General features: G+C 41.6%; 1 protein-coding gene across 1 annotated transcript in view; it reads right to left on the bottom strand.

Moving 5' to 3' along the window:
• The window catches only part of TM2D1 (TM2 domain containing 1), a 49795-nt gene that overhangs the window by 26418 nt on the left and 6902 nt on the right, over positions 1–16475 (bottom strand). Inside the window, exon 3 of the mRNA XM_032296830.1 lies at positions 4581–4689. Within this exon, the coding sequence (XP_032152721.1) occupies positions 4581–4689 (109 nt within the window). The remainder of the gene's footprint in view (positions 1–4580; positions 4690–16475) is intronic.

The following is a 16475-nucleotide window of genomic DNA, read 5'->3' as shown; positions in this document are numbered from 1 at the left end:
CCTCCCAGGTTCAAGTAATTCTTCTGCCTCAGTCTCCCAAGTAGCTGGGATTATAGGTATGAGCCATCACACCCAGCTAATTTTTGTATTTTTAGTAGAGAAGGAATTTCACCATGTTGGCCAACCTGGTCTCAAATTCCTGACCTCAAGTGATCTGCCCACCTCAGCCTCCCAAAGTGCTAGGATTATAGGCGTGAGCAACCATGCCCAGCCCAACTTTATATATATGTGTGTGTGTGTATACAAATACATAAATATAAAAATATGCATACATGTATAAAATAATATATATTATATATACAAATAGATAAATATTAAAATATACATCTATGATCTCAGTTCACTGCAACCTCCACCTCTCAGGTTCAAGCCATTCTCCTGCCTCAGCCTCCCAAGTAGTTGGGACTACAGGTACAAGTATGTCCAGCTAATTTTTGTATTTTTTAGTAGAGAAGGGGTTTCACCATGTTGGCCAGGATTGTCTCCATCTCCTGACCTCATGATCTGCCTGCCTTGGCCTCCCAAAGTGCTGGAGTTACAGGCGTGAGCCAACGCACCTGGCCACATACATACATATATATATATATATATAGTTTTTTTTTTTTTTTTGAGATGGAGTTTTGCTCTTGTCACCCAGGCTGGCATGCAATGGCATGATCTAAGCTCACTGCAACCTCCACCTCCCAGGTTCAAGCCATTCTCCTGCCTCAGCCTCCTGAGTAGCTGGGATTACAGGCGCCTGCTACCACACCTGCCTAATTTTTCTATTTTTAGTAAAGACAGCGTTTCACCATGTTGGCCAGGCTGGTCTTGAACTCCTGATCTCAGGTGATCCCCCCCACCTCGGCCTCCAGAAGTGCTGGGATTACAGGCATGAGCCACCATGCCTGGCTCTTTATACGTATTATAGCTAAGATCTAAAATGGAATAGAATACAAAACATGTCACCATCTTTTTATATGGCATATATATATACAAAAATGGTGAGAGAAGCCAAAGAGGTGAATGAATGAAAAAGGGGAAAAGGACCAAGGATAACAGGACTTAAGGAAGAAGGAAAGAAATAGGAATGAAGCAACTCAGAAGAGTGTTTTATACTATAAGCCAAAAAAAGAAATTTTCTTTTTTTTTATTTTTTTGTCTTTTTGAGATGGAGTTTCACTCTTGTGACCCAAGCTGGAGTGCAATGGCACAATCTCAGCTCACTGCAACCTCCACCTCCTGGGTTCAAGAGATTCTCCTTACTCAGCCTCCCACATAGCCACTCCTGACTAATTTTTGTATTTTTAGTAGAGACAGGGTTTCACCATGTTGGCCAGACTGGTTTCAAACTCCTGACCTCAGATGATCAACCCACCTCAGCCTCCCAAAGTGCTGGAATTACAAGTGTGAGCCACCATGCAGAGCCTCAAATTCTGTCTTAAAATTGTAACTTTATTGTAAGGAAATAAGTTGGCCAGTAGTTTTGGAATATCTGGTTTCCCTGATGGTTATATTTCTTATCATAATCAATATCAATATCTTATGAGGGCCAGGAGCCGTGGCTCATGCCTGTGATCCCAGCACTTTGGGAGCCAGAGGCAGCCTGATCACTTGAGCCCAGAAGTTCGAGACCAGCCTTGGCAACATGGTGAAACCCCATTGCTACTAAAAATACAAAAACTAGCCAGGCTTTGGGGCATGCATCTGTAGTCCCAGCTACTTAGGAGGCTGAGATGAGAGGATGGCTTGAGCCTGGGAAGTTGAGGCTGCAATGAGCCGTGATTGTGCCACTGCACTCCAGCCTGGGCTACACAAGGAGACTGTCTCAGAAAAAAAAAAAAAAAAAAAAAAAACGTATAAGCATGATTAGTGTAGCTCAGTTGTATGCAGCCTAATCCATTTTGAGACACTGAAAGAAAAATCAGCATTAACTTGGAAATTAAGTAACAGACATTCTGGTGTTAGCATTATAGATAATATAAACCTGTAAGTTCTAACCTGAGTGGCTGGCTGTTCTCAACAGATGATTTTCTTAGTTGTTGTACTATAACCTATGTCTTGGACCAGCATTTAATACATTAGTTGTTTGGAATGTTTAAGGTAGAAATAGCTATAAATTTAAATATTAACTAAATTTAACTTATCTCTGTAACAGAAAAAAAAAATGAAACAACATCTAAGTACATTGGAAACTATTCCTTTTTAACAATTTTTACTTTACTAAGGTGAAATCTTGGAACCCAAGAAGATTAAGTGGTAGGCTTAGGATTATACAGCAAGATAGAATCAAAAGCCCCTTATTAACTCAATGAGGTAGGGTCAAAAGGAAAGAAAGAACGCTAAGAGTTCTCACTAAGAATTCCAGCAACTTGTAGGAATAGTCTAATGGTGGTTTCTTTTTTTTCTTTTTCCTTTTTAAGGTTCAATTCATCTGTACAGTGGTTTATTTCTTGAAACAATCAAAACTAAGTGCCATCAAATAGAATGTAACAATAAACATTTTTAGGCTAAAAATATAATGCCAACAATTAAAAATAGATAAAACTAAATCATGTTTTTAGTACAATGCAAAAATATAATAATAATAAGCTTTAACAGAAATAGATATCGAACTTCAAAATTCTTTGTAAAAAATTTTCAGTTTTAATGCTTTTTAGAGACAGGGTCTCATTTTTTTATTGCAATCATAGCTCACCACAACTTCGAACTCCTGGGCTCAAGTAATTCTCCCACCCAGCCTCCCAGTGGCAAGGACCACACGCAAGCACCACCTCACTGGGCTAATTTTTGTGTTTTTTGGAGAGACAGGGTCTCCCTACTTTGCACAGGCTGGTCCCCAACCCCTAGCCTCAAGTACTTCTCCTGCCTTGGCCTCCCAAAGTGCTGGGATTACAGTGTAAGCCACCACAGTAGGCCTAAAAGTCCTTTAAATAGAGAAATTCCTAAGAAAAGAAAGCCATCTGTCTTACTATTCCAAACTAATCATTTTTGTTGTTGTTTTTATAAAAGACAGTGTCTCACTACGTTGCTCAGGCTGAACTTCCGGCACCCTCTGGCCTCGGCCTTCTGAGTAGCTAGAACTAAAGGGGTGTATCACTGTGACTAGCTAGCCAAACTGACAACTTTGAATTGTTTAACATTACCATTCATCATCCATAGTTATTACAAAGAATAAAACCAAGTTTAAAATGCCCTTTATGCTGAGAGACAACAGATGCTGGAGGCTGGAGAGGATGTGCAGAAATAGGAACACTTTTACACTGTTGGTGGGAGTGTAAATTAGTTCAACCATTGTGGAAGACAGTGGGCGATTCCTCAAGGACCTAGAAATAGAAATTCCATTTGACCCAGCAATCCCATTACTGGGTATATATCCAAAGGATTATAAATAGTTCTACTATAAGGACACGTGCACACGAATGTTCATTGCAGCACTGTTTACAATAGCAAAGACCTGGAACCAACCCAAATGCCCATCGACGATAGACTGGACAGGGAAAATGTGGCACATATACACCATGGAATATTATGCAGCCATCAAAAACGATGAGTTTGTGTTCTTTGTAGGGACATGGATGAACCTGGAAACCGTCATTCTCAGCAAACTGACAGAAGAGCAGAAGATCAAACACCGCATGTTCTCACTCATAGGCGGGTGTTGAACAATGAGAATACATGGACTCAGGGACGGGAGCACTACACACTGGGGTCAGTTGGGGGGAAATAGGGGAGGGATGGTGGGGGTTGGGGAGTTGGGGAGAGATAGCAAGGGGAGAGATGCCAGATGTAGGTGTTGGGGAGGAAGGCAGCAAATCACACTGCCACGTGTGTTCCTATGCAACAATCTTGCATGTTCTTCACATGTACCCGAAAACCTAAAATGCAATAAAATAAATAAATTGGAAAAAAAAAATGCCCTTTATGTGCACAAAATTAATTTGCATTTTTCTGATATAATAGGTACACAATCACTATTTGTACTCTAGAAAAATCCTATATTTTGAAGACAATTTTTTCATAACTCAATTAGTGGCACAAACTGACTGAGCTGAATTAACATGGCATGAGGCCATTGATAGTCTTTATTTATCTCACATACTAACTACTCAGGTCAACTTGATTGGTGAATTGCATTTATTAAAAAAAAAAAATACACAGTTGGCTGGGTGTGGTGGGTCATGCCTGTAAATCCCAGCACTTTGGGAGGCCGAGGTGGGAGGATCACATGAGACTAGGAGTTCGAGACCAGCCCTGGGCAACATAGGGAGACCTCATCTCTACAAAATATTTAAAAATTAGCCAGGCATGGTGGCACAAACCTGTCGTTCAGCTACATGGGGGGCTGAAGTGGAAGGGCTGCTTGAGCCTGGGAGGTTGAGGTTGAAGTGAGACATGATATGCCACTGCTGGGTCACTGAGCGAGACCTTGTCTCAAAAACCAAAAAACACTTAAAATAGAAGTTTTCTGACACAAGCAAAAAGATAAAAGATACATTTTGAGGATATTCCCCATAAATTATCTCATCTCTTTACTCTATGTAATCAAGATACAATACAGGCAAGTAATCTGAAAATTTAAGTTTCAGTAAAGTACTTACACATTTCGGCAAGATATGGGCTTGAAAAAACCAACTTCATTCCCAGTAAAATGGGTTTCATTGCCACTAGAATCCTTACAAGTTATGTTGGGTGCTGGAAAACATGAAACTGAAGGCAGGAAAAAGTCAAGAAACTGTTACTTTTTTTTTTCTGTAGAAACAGCATGTAATTGTTCTAGGACTACCAAATATGTTATAACAAACTACATCCCAAGATAACATGAGACAAGCTTTTAATTTTAGATAGGAAAAGTGACATTACATATGTACTTATATGCAAGATGAATATAAAATGGTATAGTAGTCTCTTAACACAAAAATACAAGAATTGCCACACTGGATTAGATTCGTGGCTAATCTAATTCAATCTCCTGCCTCTGACAAAGGTAACAAGGGAAGAATTGCACAATGTTACTGCCCTTTACTTCATCTCCAGAATTAGGAATGCCTCTCAAATTTTTGTTGAATTCAATGGGCAATTTATCTATTAAATTATTTTAATATAATCTGAGTTTGTATTTTTAGCTTATGTCAACTATTATAGACAATTGCTGCCACAAATTATTTTCATTGATTCTAAATGTATTTGTTTCTCGATTCCCTCTAGGGTTTGATATAGATTATTTCAGAACTTAAGCAATCTTGAGCTTTCCTCATAACCCAAATGACATTAATAAGAGGAAGTAACACTTACAGACCCAGGCAAGCACTGCCTTCACAGCTTTATAGCCTCACAGTGTAAAGAACAAGACCTTTGGAATGAGAACAACCTACCTGGACACTGCTCCTTTCAGAACTTTGGATTCTTTATAGGTAAAAATAGTACTAAAAGGCCGAGTGCAGTGGCTCATGCCTATAATCCCAGTACTTTGGGAGGCTGAGGTGGGCAGATTAGGAGTTCAAGACCAGCCTGGGTAACATGGCGAAACTCCGTCCTTACAAAAAATAAAATAAAATAATTGGTTGGGTGTGGTAGTGCTCACCTGCAGTCAGAAGGCTGAGGCAGACCCAGGAGGTTGAGGCTGCAGTGAGCCGTGATCATGCCACTGCACTCCAGCCTGGGCAACACAGTAAGACCATCTCAAAAAAAAAAAAAAAAAAAAGGAAAATACAAAGAGATGTTGTAAAACTTAACAGACAATCGACACGTAGCTATTTGGCTACCTGCCTTGGCACAGGGATAAAATTTGACTTTTGTGAATGAATTAATATCATATCCCTTAGATTATATTTCTTGAAAATCTTCCAATTTAGATCATCCTTTTGATTAGCTATATAGCAGACAACTCAAAACTGAGGTTAGCGAATGTCTGAAATGCTGATATAAATTCTATGTCACTGAAAGGAGATCAACATAGTTTTAGATCAGTAATTCTTTTTTTTTTTTTAAGAGATAGGAGGAGTTTGCTATGTTGGCCAGGCTGGAACTTGTGGCCTCAAGTGATCTTTCTGCCTCAGTCTCTTAAAGTACTGGGATTACAAGTGTGAGCCACTGTGATGTTACTGGCCCTAAATCAGTAAAATCAGTAATTCTTAACTGGTGGCATTTTTGCCCCCCAGAGGACTTTTGGCAAGGTCTGGAAACATTTTTGGTCATCACTAGGGAGCTGCTACAGGCATCTAGTGAGTAGAGACCAGGGATACTCAAAAACATCCTACAGTGTGTAAGACAGCCTCCCCACAACAATGAATTACCCAGTCCAAAATAGCAATAGCACTGAGGCTGAGAAACCCTGCTCCAGATCAGTCATCTTCAAAAAAATTCCACACATACACCTGCTATAAATTAAATTTTTATAAGCTATATATGCTGTCACACATTTAAGCAGACATCTAAAAAATAATTTATTTTTTTGAGACAGTCTCGCTCTGTCACCAGGCTGAAGTGCAGTGCCTCACTGCAACCTCCGCCTCCTAGGTTCAAGTGATTCTCCTGCCTCAGCCTCCTGAGTAGCTGGGAATATAGGTGTGCACCACCATGCCCGGCTAATTCTTGTATTTTTAGTAGAGAGGGGGTTTCACCATGTTGGCCAGGATAATCTCGATCTCTTGACCTTGGTATCTGCCTACCTCAGTCTCCCAAAGTGCTGGGATTACAGGCATGAGCCACTGCACCAGGCCTAAAATTTTTCATGATGAATTTAAATGGTTTCAAAAACATGTAATTTCCAGTTTGTCTCTTTATTTATTGAAACTGAGTCTCACTCTATCACATAGGCTGGACTGCATGGGTATAATCACTGCAACCCTCCGTCTCCTAGGTTCAAGTAATTCTTATGCCTCAGCCTCTCCAGTAGCTGGGATTATAGGCACCTGCCATCATGCCTGGCTAATTTTTATATTTTTAGTAGAAAAGGGGTTTGACCATGTTGGCCAGGCTGGTCTAGAACTCCTGGCCTCAAGAAATTCGCCCACCTCAGTCTCCCAATAGGTGTTAGCTATTGTACCCGGCCTCCAGTATATTTAATACTGTCTTTAAAATTAAAATGTTATAGCACTCTTTAAAGTGGAATCTAAAAACAACAGCAATTTGACAGGCATCATGATCCACTGGAGAACAGATATGAAAGAACTCTTCTCTAAAATTCAACAATTTTACATAAATTTTAGGAAAGGGTACACATTTAAAAGCTGAGAATTGGCTGGGCGTGGTGGCTTACACCTGTAATCACAGCACTTTGGGAGGCTAAAGCAGGCAGATCATTTGAGGTCTTAGCCTGATCAACATGGTAAAACCCCATCTCTACTAAAAATATAAAAATCAGCAGGATGTGGTAGCACATAATTGTAATCCCAACTATTTGGGAGGTTGAGGCAGGAGAATCACTTGAACCTGGGAGGCAGAGGTTGTAGTGAGCAGAGATTGTGACACTGCACTCCAGCCCAGGTGAGTGAGACTCCATTTCAAAAAAAAAAAAAGGCTGAGAAAATAGGCAGGGTGCGGTCTAGGCCGGGTGCGGGTGGCTCATGCCTGCAATCCCATCACTTTGGGAGGCCCAGGCAGGCGGACTGCTTGAGGCCAGGAGTTCAAGACCACTCCGGCCAACATGGTGAAACCCATTTCTCCCAAAAATACAAAAAATTAGCCAGGCGTGGTGACGTGTGCCCGTGGTCCCAGCTACGCAGAAGACTGAGCCAGGAGAATTGCTTGAGCCTGGGAGATAGAGGCTGCAGTGAGCCACGATCATGCCACTGCACTCCAGCCTGGGTAACAGAGTGAGAACCTCAACTCAAAAAAAAAAAAAAAAAAAAAAAAAAGAGGAGGAGTCTTGCAGAATATCTGTAAACACAGGGTTTCTTCTCTAAAAGTAGCTTTAAATCGTTTCATATCCTCAAACCAGTAAGTAGATTAAGCGTGCCACAAAGCACAATATTATTAGATTGTAGTTCATTTTTCTCTAAAAGTATTTATTACCTTGCACTTGCTCAGTCTGAAGCTGTCATTTTCTTGTCATACAGCCTTGTGAGATCTTTCTGCAGATTATCTAAAATCAGGTCTTAAAGAGACAGTTGCAATACAAAACACTAATTATGATTCCAGTTGGGGTTATTTTCCAATATACCTTGCCTATACCTTGCACTGTTTTTTTTTTATTTGAGATGACAGGTTTCTGTGCAAAACTTTTAAAAACCAAATATTTCTAGGTGAGTTGCAAAAATGCCTTGTAAAAAATATTAAAAACTAAAGAGCCCTAACCAGGAATGGTAGCTCATCCCAGCACTTTGGGAGGCCAAGGTAGGTGGATCACGAGGTCAGGAGTTTGAGACTCGCCTGGCCAACAAGGTAAAACTCCACCTCTACTAAAAATACAAAAATTGGCCAGGCATGGTGGCATGTGCTGTAATCCCAGCTAATAAAGAGGCTGAGGCATGAGAATCACTTGAACTCAGGAGGCGGAGGTTGCAACAAGCTAAGATCGTGCCCTTGGATGCCAGCCTGTGTGACAAATCAAGACTCTGTCCCAAAAACAAAACAAAACAAAAAAAACCCTCTGAAAGAGCCTGATCTTTTGTTTTATTTTTGAGGCAAGGTCTCACCGTCACCCAGGTTAGTGGCATGATTACAGCTCACTGCAGCCTCAACCTCCTGGGCTTTTAAGAGACCCTCCCGCCTCAGTCTCCCAAGTAGGTAGGACTATAGGTGTGTGCCACCAAGCCTAGCTAATTTTTGTATTTTTTGTAGAGACAGGTTTTTACCATGTTGCCCAGGCAGGTCTTGAACTCCTGGGCTCAAGCAATCCACCCACTCTGGCCTCCCAAGGTGTGAGCCACCATGCCCAGCCAACCATATCTATTTTTCAACCAGACAGTATATAAATTGTCAAAAATCCCATATGCTGAGTTTTAGTTTTCAATATTTAATCATTTTGAATAGCTGCTTTGTATACAATATGAAAAAGATGAAAGAAAGAAAAAAGCCCAACACTCCAGGATTAGATACTTAGGAAAGACACCATAGTGAAAAGAGGTATCACAGTGAAGGGATAACCACATTGCAATGATTTAAGAATTTTGACATTCGTTTGAGCTACTTATTTCAAGGGATGAAATTTATACTTGATGAAAAAAAGATGAACTGTTGCTCCAAATATATAGACAGAAGACATGAGAAAATAATAAGAGAAACTCAGACTGATTTGTTTGAAACGATAGAGAACTCCAAAGAGCAGTACTTTAGAACTAGATTTGGATTTAAGCCCTAACTCTGTCACTTAACTAGCATGTTCCTTCAGGAAAAATAAAACCCCTCTGAATCGTGTTTCCCATCTGTGACATGGGATATATCTTTTGTACTCCTGTTATATACATATAAAAAGCATAGAGGCCGGGCACAGTGGCTCACATCTATAATCCCAGCACTTTAGGAGGCCAAGGCGGGTGATCAGTTGACGCCAGGAATTCAAGACCAGCCTGGTCAACATGGCGAAACCCCATCTCTACTAAAAATACAAAAATTAGCCAGGCGTCGTGACCCACACATGCAGTCCCAGCTACTGGAAAGGCTGAGTCACAAGAATTGCTTGAACCTAAGAGGCGGTGGCTGCAGTGAGCCCAGATAGCACCACTGAGCTCAAGCCTGAGTGACAGAGCAAGACTGTCTCAAAAAAAAAGAAAGAGGAAGAAAAAGCACATGGTGTGTAAAGCATGGTGCTTGGTTAGAAACAGTATTCAAAACGTGTTTAGGGGCCAGGTGCAGTGACTCGCCTGTCATCCCAGCAATTTGGGGGCCAAGGCAGAAGGATCACGTGAGCCCAGGAGTTTAAGACAAGCCTGAGCAACATAGTGACACTCTGTCTCTAAAGAAAAAAAAAAAAATTCGCCAGGCATGGTTGTATGTGCTTATAGTCCCAGCTATTCGGGAGGCTGAGGCAGGAAGATTTCCTGAGCCTATGAGATCCAGGCTTCCAGTAAGCTATGATCCCGCCTCTGCACAACAGCCTGGGCTACAGAGCAGGGACTTTCTCTACCCACCCCGCACCCCAAAGAGAGAGAGAGAGAGAGAGAGAGAGAGAGAGAGAGAGAGAGAGAGAGAGAGAGTGTGTGTGTGTGTGTGTGTGTGTGCGCGCGCGCGCGCGCGATTCCCCACTCTAAGAAATAAGAGAACTTCAATATTTAGAAGACAAAGAAATGAATATAACATTGTGAGTGGCTATAAAATTAATGTAAGATTTTATGATACGAAATTAATCAATTCAAAAGAAGCCTACGACCCCAGAGTTTATTTGTTTAGACACACCTTACTATGACTTCATTTCATCCTTGTAAGAAAGAACTTGTTAAGTAAGCAAATTCATAATGTTCCCTTCTTTTCCTTTCACAAATAGGAAAACTGAGGTTCCGAGAAATTAAATGAGTTGACTAAAGAGCAAGTAATACTCTCTAAATCCTGGACTAAAACTCATTACTGTTAATCAATACTCTTTCCATTATATCATACTTATCCCATGTGAACACTGATTTCAGCAATAAACAAAAATAAACAAATCGATATGACAAGATCAAATAAGCTACTTATCAATAAATGTTAACTAGCAGACAAAATTAAGCAACATGCTACAAGCCTGAAAACAATTCAATTTGCAGTTTTCTTGCAAACAGGTTTGGTTCTGACCAATACCTAGAATTTAGATAATATCAATTCAGGCCAATAACCATACAGTATTCATTATAAAAAGCAGCAATGTGGTTTGTATGGTTGGTTTATTTTTAGAGATAGGGTCTCACTCTGTTGCCCAGGCTAGAGTGAAGTGGCATGATCATAGCTCACTGTAACCTCCAACTCCTGGGCTCAAGACATCCCACAGCCTCAGACTACCAAATAGCCAGGATTACAGGCACACACCACCACACCTGGTGTAGAAAGCAGCAATGTTTTTCAAATACAGAAATGCTAAACCAGCCAGGCACGGTGGCTCACGCCTGTAATCCCAGCATTTTGGGAGGCCAAGGCAGACTGATCACGAGGTCAGGAGTTTGAGACCAGCCTGATGAAAATGGTGAAACCCCGTCTCTACTAAAAATATAAAAATTAGCTGGGCATGGTGGTGTGCACCTGTAATCCCAGCTATTCAGGAGGCTGAGGCAGGAGAATCACTTGAACTTGGGAGGCGGAGGCTACAGTGAGATGATATCACGCCACTGAACTCTAGCCTGGGTGACAAAGCAACACTGTCTCAAAACCAAACAAAACAAAAGGTAAACCAGAAATAATGTAATCAGACAATGAAGTTTCATAACAATAAAGGACTAAATCTAGCCTGGGCAACTTTGCAAAAAATATTTATCTGGGACTGGTGGCTTATGTCTGTAATCCCAGTAACTTGGGTGGCTAAGGCAAGGGGATTGCTTAAGTCTCGAAGATGAAGGCTGCAGTGAGCCGTGATCACATCACAGCACTTCAGCCTGGGCTACAGAGCAGCAAGACTGTCTCCAAAAACAAAAAAAAAATGCCAGGCACAGTGCCTCACACCTGAAATCCAACAGTTTGGGAGGCTGAGGCAAGTGGATTGCTTGTGCTCAGGAGTTAGAAACCAGCCTAGGCAACATGGTGAAACCCCATCTCTACAAAAAAATGCTAAAATTAGCCTAGCATGGTGAGGCTGAGGTGGGAGGATCACTCGAGCCTAGGAGGTAGAGGTTACAGTGAGCAGAGATCCTGCAACAGAACTCCAGCATGGGTGACAGAGTAAGACCCTATCTCCAAAAAAAAAAGAGAGAGAGAGAGAGAGAAAAAAAAAAATAAAGTTGGCAAGAGCCAACCCAATCCCCATATTTTTAGCATTAAAATATGGAGAGTGCTAGATTTGGAAAATAATCATTTTGCAACTATCAGAGTAAAGAATAGTTCCAGGGAACACTTTTCCATTTTATGGAATGAAGTGTTGACCATTCTATAAAAGAATAATTCAGGCCAGAATCATTAATGGGATATAAATCTGGGGGTGGTAGGGAGATATCTGCATGGCCTTAATGAGTATCCTTTTGGATTATTTATAGTTGCAAAGAAAAAATACTAACTATACGGTAGAAAAAGCTGAGTGATCAATAATCAACATCACCAAGGAAAAAGAGATAGTTATGTGCCCCCAGATGTGAGAAGTCAGGAAGGACACTACACCAATTATGTTACTTTACAGTGTGGTATGTATATCCTAAGTCTAATCATAAGGAAATATCAGACAATCCCAATGAGGAACACATCAAACATGTAAGTTAATGCCATAAAAGACAAAGAAAGTTGTGGAAATATACCAATAAAACTAAATGTGAGCTGGGTACGGTGGCTCACGCCTGTAATTCCAGTACTTTGGGAGGCTGAGGCAGGTGGATCACAGGGTCAAGAGATCGAGACCATCCTGGCTAACATGGTGAAACCCCGTCTCTACTAAAAATATAAAAATTAGTTGGGTGTGGTGGTGCCCACCTGTAGTCCCAGCTACTCGGGAGGCTGAGGCAGGGGAATTGCTTGAACCCGGGAGGTGGAGGTTGCAGTGAGCCGAAATCACCACCGTACTCCAGCCTGGTGACAGAGCAAGACTCTGTCCCAGCCAAGCACAGTGGCTCACACCTGTAATCCCAGCACTTTGGGAGGCCGAGAAAGGCGGATCACCTGAGGTTGGAGGTCGACACCACCCGTACCAACATGGAGAAACCCCGTCTCTACTAAAAATACAAAAAATTAGCCGGGTATGGTGGTGCATGACTGTAATCCCAGCTACTCAGGAGACTGAGGCAGAAGAATCACTTGAACCTGGGAGGCGGAGGTTACAGTGAGCCAAGATCACACCATTGCACTCCAGCCTGGGCAACAAGAGCGAAATTCGATCTCAAAAAAAAAAAAAGAAAAGAAAACTAAATGTAATATCTGATTTTAGGATCCTGTACTGGGAGAAAATGTTAAAAAGGCACGATTTGGGCGATTTGATAAAATAAGAATATGGATGAGATTAAAGCATGTGTATTAATATTACATTTACTAAAGTTTATAACTGAATTGTATTTATGTTAAGAGAATATTAATATACTTTTTATTTTTTATCATTTTTTGGAGATAGCATCTTGCTCTGTCGCCCAGGCTGGAGTACAGTGACGCAATCAGGGCTTACTGCAGCCTTACCTCCTGGGCTCAGGTAATCCTCTCACAACAGCCTCCCAAGTAGCTGGGACTACACGTGTACACCACCATGCCTAGCTAGCTTTTTGTATTTTTTGTAGAGACAGGGTTTTACCACATTGCCTAGGTTCATCAAGAACTCCTGAGTTCAAGTAATCTGCCCACCTCAGCCTCCCAAAGTGCTGGGATTATAGGTGTGAGCCACCAAAACTGGCCAGGAACATCTCTAAAGAAAAACATACTGGCCGGGCACCGTGGTTCACGCCTGTAATCCCAGGACTTTGGGAGGTCCAGGTGGGCGGATCACCTAAGGTCAAGAGTTTGAGATCAAGCCTGACCAACATGGAGAAATCCCGTCTCAACTAAAAATACAAAAATTAGCCAGGGGTGGTGGTGGGCACCTGCAATCCCAGTTACTCGGGAGGCCGAGGTAGGAGAATCACTTAAACCTGAAAGGTGGAAGTTGTGGTGAGCTGAGATCGCGCCACTGCACTCCAGCCTGGGCAACAAGAGCGAAACTTCGTCTCAAAAAAAAAAAAAAAAGAAAAACACAAAAGTATTCACAGGGGCAGAAAAAAGTATATACACAAAAAAATTCAGAGAGACAGAATATGTTAACAATTGGTCAATCTGGGCAAAGGGTATATGGGAGGAGTTCTTTGTACTACTCTTATTCTTCAACTTTTCTGTAGGTTTAAAACTATCTCCGAATAAAAAGTTAAAAAACAATATACAGGAGGGAGAAAATGATGCCCAGGTTGGGCTCCCCGGCCCGCCGGCCTAGGAAAGGCCTGCGTTGCACACGCGCAGACCGAGCATCCGCGTCAAGAGGGGAAGAGAGAGTGCGCTCCCCACATCCTGCGCGCCTGGCTGCCAGGCATTCGTCTCAGCCGTGACTCTCGCCAGGCCGGGGCTGGCGCGCCCACATCTGAAGAGTGATGCCCCAGGAGATCATCACCCTGCAGCTGGGCCAGTGCGGCAACCAGATTGGGTTAAACCACATGATTATCTCAATTGGTGCAGAGAAGCCCTTTGACAAAATTCAACAGCCCTTTTTGCTAAAAACACTCAATAAGCTAGGTATCGACTGAATGTATCTCAAAATAATAAAAGCTATTTATGACAAACCAACAGCCAATATCATACTGAATGCGCAAAAACTGGAAGCATTCCCCTTGAAATGTGGCACCAGACAAGGATGCCCTCTCTCACCACTGCTATTCAATATAGTATTAGAAGTTCTAGCCAGAGCAATCAGGCAAGAAAAAGAAATAAAGGGCATTCAAATAGGAAAGGAGGAAGTCAAATTGTCTCTATTTGCAGACAACATGATTGTATATCTAGAAGACCCCATCGTCTCAGCCCCAAACCTCCTGAAACTGATAAGCAAGTTCAGCAAAGACTCAGGATACAAAATCAATGTGCAAAAATCACATGCATTCCTATACACCAATAACACACTTAAAGAGAGCCAAATCAAGAACAAACTTCCATTCACAATTGCCACAAAGAGAATAAAATACCTAGGAATACAACTAACAAGGAACGTAAAGGACCTCTTCAAGGAGAACTACAAGCCACTGCTCAACAAAATAAGAGAGGACACAAACGGATGGAGAAACATTCCATGTTCATGGTTAGGAAGAATCAATATCGTGAAAATGGCCATACTGCCCAAAGTAATTTACAGACTCAATGCTATCCCCATCAAGCTACCAATGACCTTCTTCGCAGAACTGGAAAAAACCACCTTAAACTTCATATGGAACCAAGAGAGAGCCCGCATAGCCAAGTCAATTCTAAGCAAAAAGAACAAAGCGGGGGGCATCACACTACCGGACTTCAAACTATACTACAAGACTACAGTAATCAAAACAGCATGGTACTGGTACCAAAACAGAGATATAGACCAACGGAACAGAACAGAGGTCTCGGAGGCAACACAACATATCTACAACCATCTGATCTTTGACAAACCAGACAAAAACAAGCAATGGGGAAAGGATTCCCTGTTCAATAAATGGTGTTGGGAAAGCTGGCTAGCCATGTGCAGAAAGCAGAACCTGGACCCCTTCCTGACACCTTACACTAAAATTAACTCCAGATGGATTAAAGACTTAAACATAAGACCTAACACCATAAAAACCTTAGAAGAAAATCTAGGCAAAACCATTCAGGACGTAGGTGTAGGCAAAGACTTCATGGCCAAAACACCAAAAGCATTGACAACAAAAGCCAAAATAGACAAATGGGACCTAATCAAACTCCACAGTTTCTGCACAGCAAAAGAAACAATCATTAGAGTGAATCGGCAACCAACAGATTGGGAAAAAATTTTTGTAGTTTACCCATCTGACAAAGGGCTGATATCCAGAATTTACAAAGAACTAAAACAGATTTACAAGAAAAACACTAACAAGCCCATTCAAAAGTGGGTGAAGGATATGAACAGACACTTTACAAAAGAAGACATACATCAAGCCAACAAACATATGAAAAAATGCTCATCATCACTGGTCATCAGAGAAATGCAAATCAAAACAACATTGAGATACCATCTCACGCCAGTTAGAATGGCGATCATTAAAAAATCTGGAGACAACAGATGCTGGAGAAGATGTGGAGAAATAGGAACACTTTTACACTGTTGGTGGGAGTGTAAATTAGTTCAACCATTGTGGAAGACAGTGTGGCGATTCCTCAAAAACCTAGAAATAGAAATTCCACTTGACCCAGCAATCCCATTACTGGGTATATATCCAAAGGATTACAAATCGTTCTACTATAAGGACACGTGCACACGAATGTTCATTGCAGCACTGTTTACAATAGCAAAGACCTGGAACCAACCCAAATGCCCATCGATGATAGACTGGACAGGGAAAATGTGGCACATATACACCATGGAATATTATGCAGCCATCAAAAACGATGAGTTTGTGTTCTTTGTAGGGACATGGATGAACCTGGAAACCGTCATTCTCAGCAAAATGACAGAAGAGCAGGAGATCAAACACCGCATGTTCTCACTCATAGGCGGGTGTTGAACAATGAGAACACATGGACATAGGGAGGGGAGCACTACACACTGGCGCCAGTTGGGGGGAAATAGGGGAGGGACGGTGGGGGGTGGGAAGTTGGGGAGAGATAGCAAGGGGAGAAATGCCAGATGTAGGTGATGGGGAGGAAGGCAGCAAATCACACTGCCACGTGTGTTCCTATGCAACAATTTTGCATGTTCTTCACATGTACCCCAAAACCTAAAATGCAATAAAATAAAT

The sequence above is a fragment of the Sapajus apella genome, unplaced genomic scaffold (genome assembly GCF_009761245.1).
Source record: "Sapajus apella isolate SASKATOON/1434 unplaced genomic scaffold, GSC_monkey_1.0 scaffold36, whole genome shotgun sequence".
NCBI lineage: Eukaryota > Metazoa > Chordata > Mammalia > Primates > Cebidae > Sapajus > Sapajus apella.
Note: the sequence above shows the minus strand (reverse complement) of the source record. Positions and strands in the feature narration are given on the sequence as shown.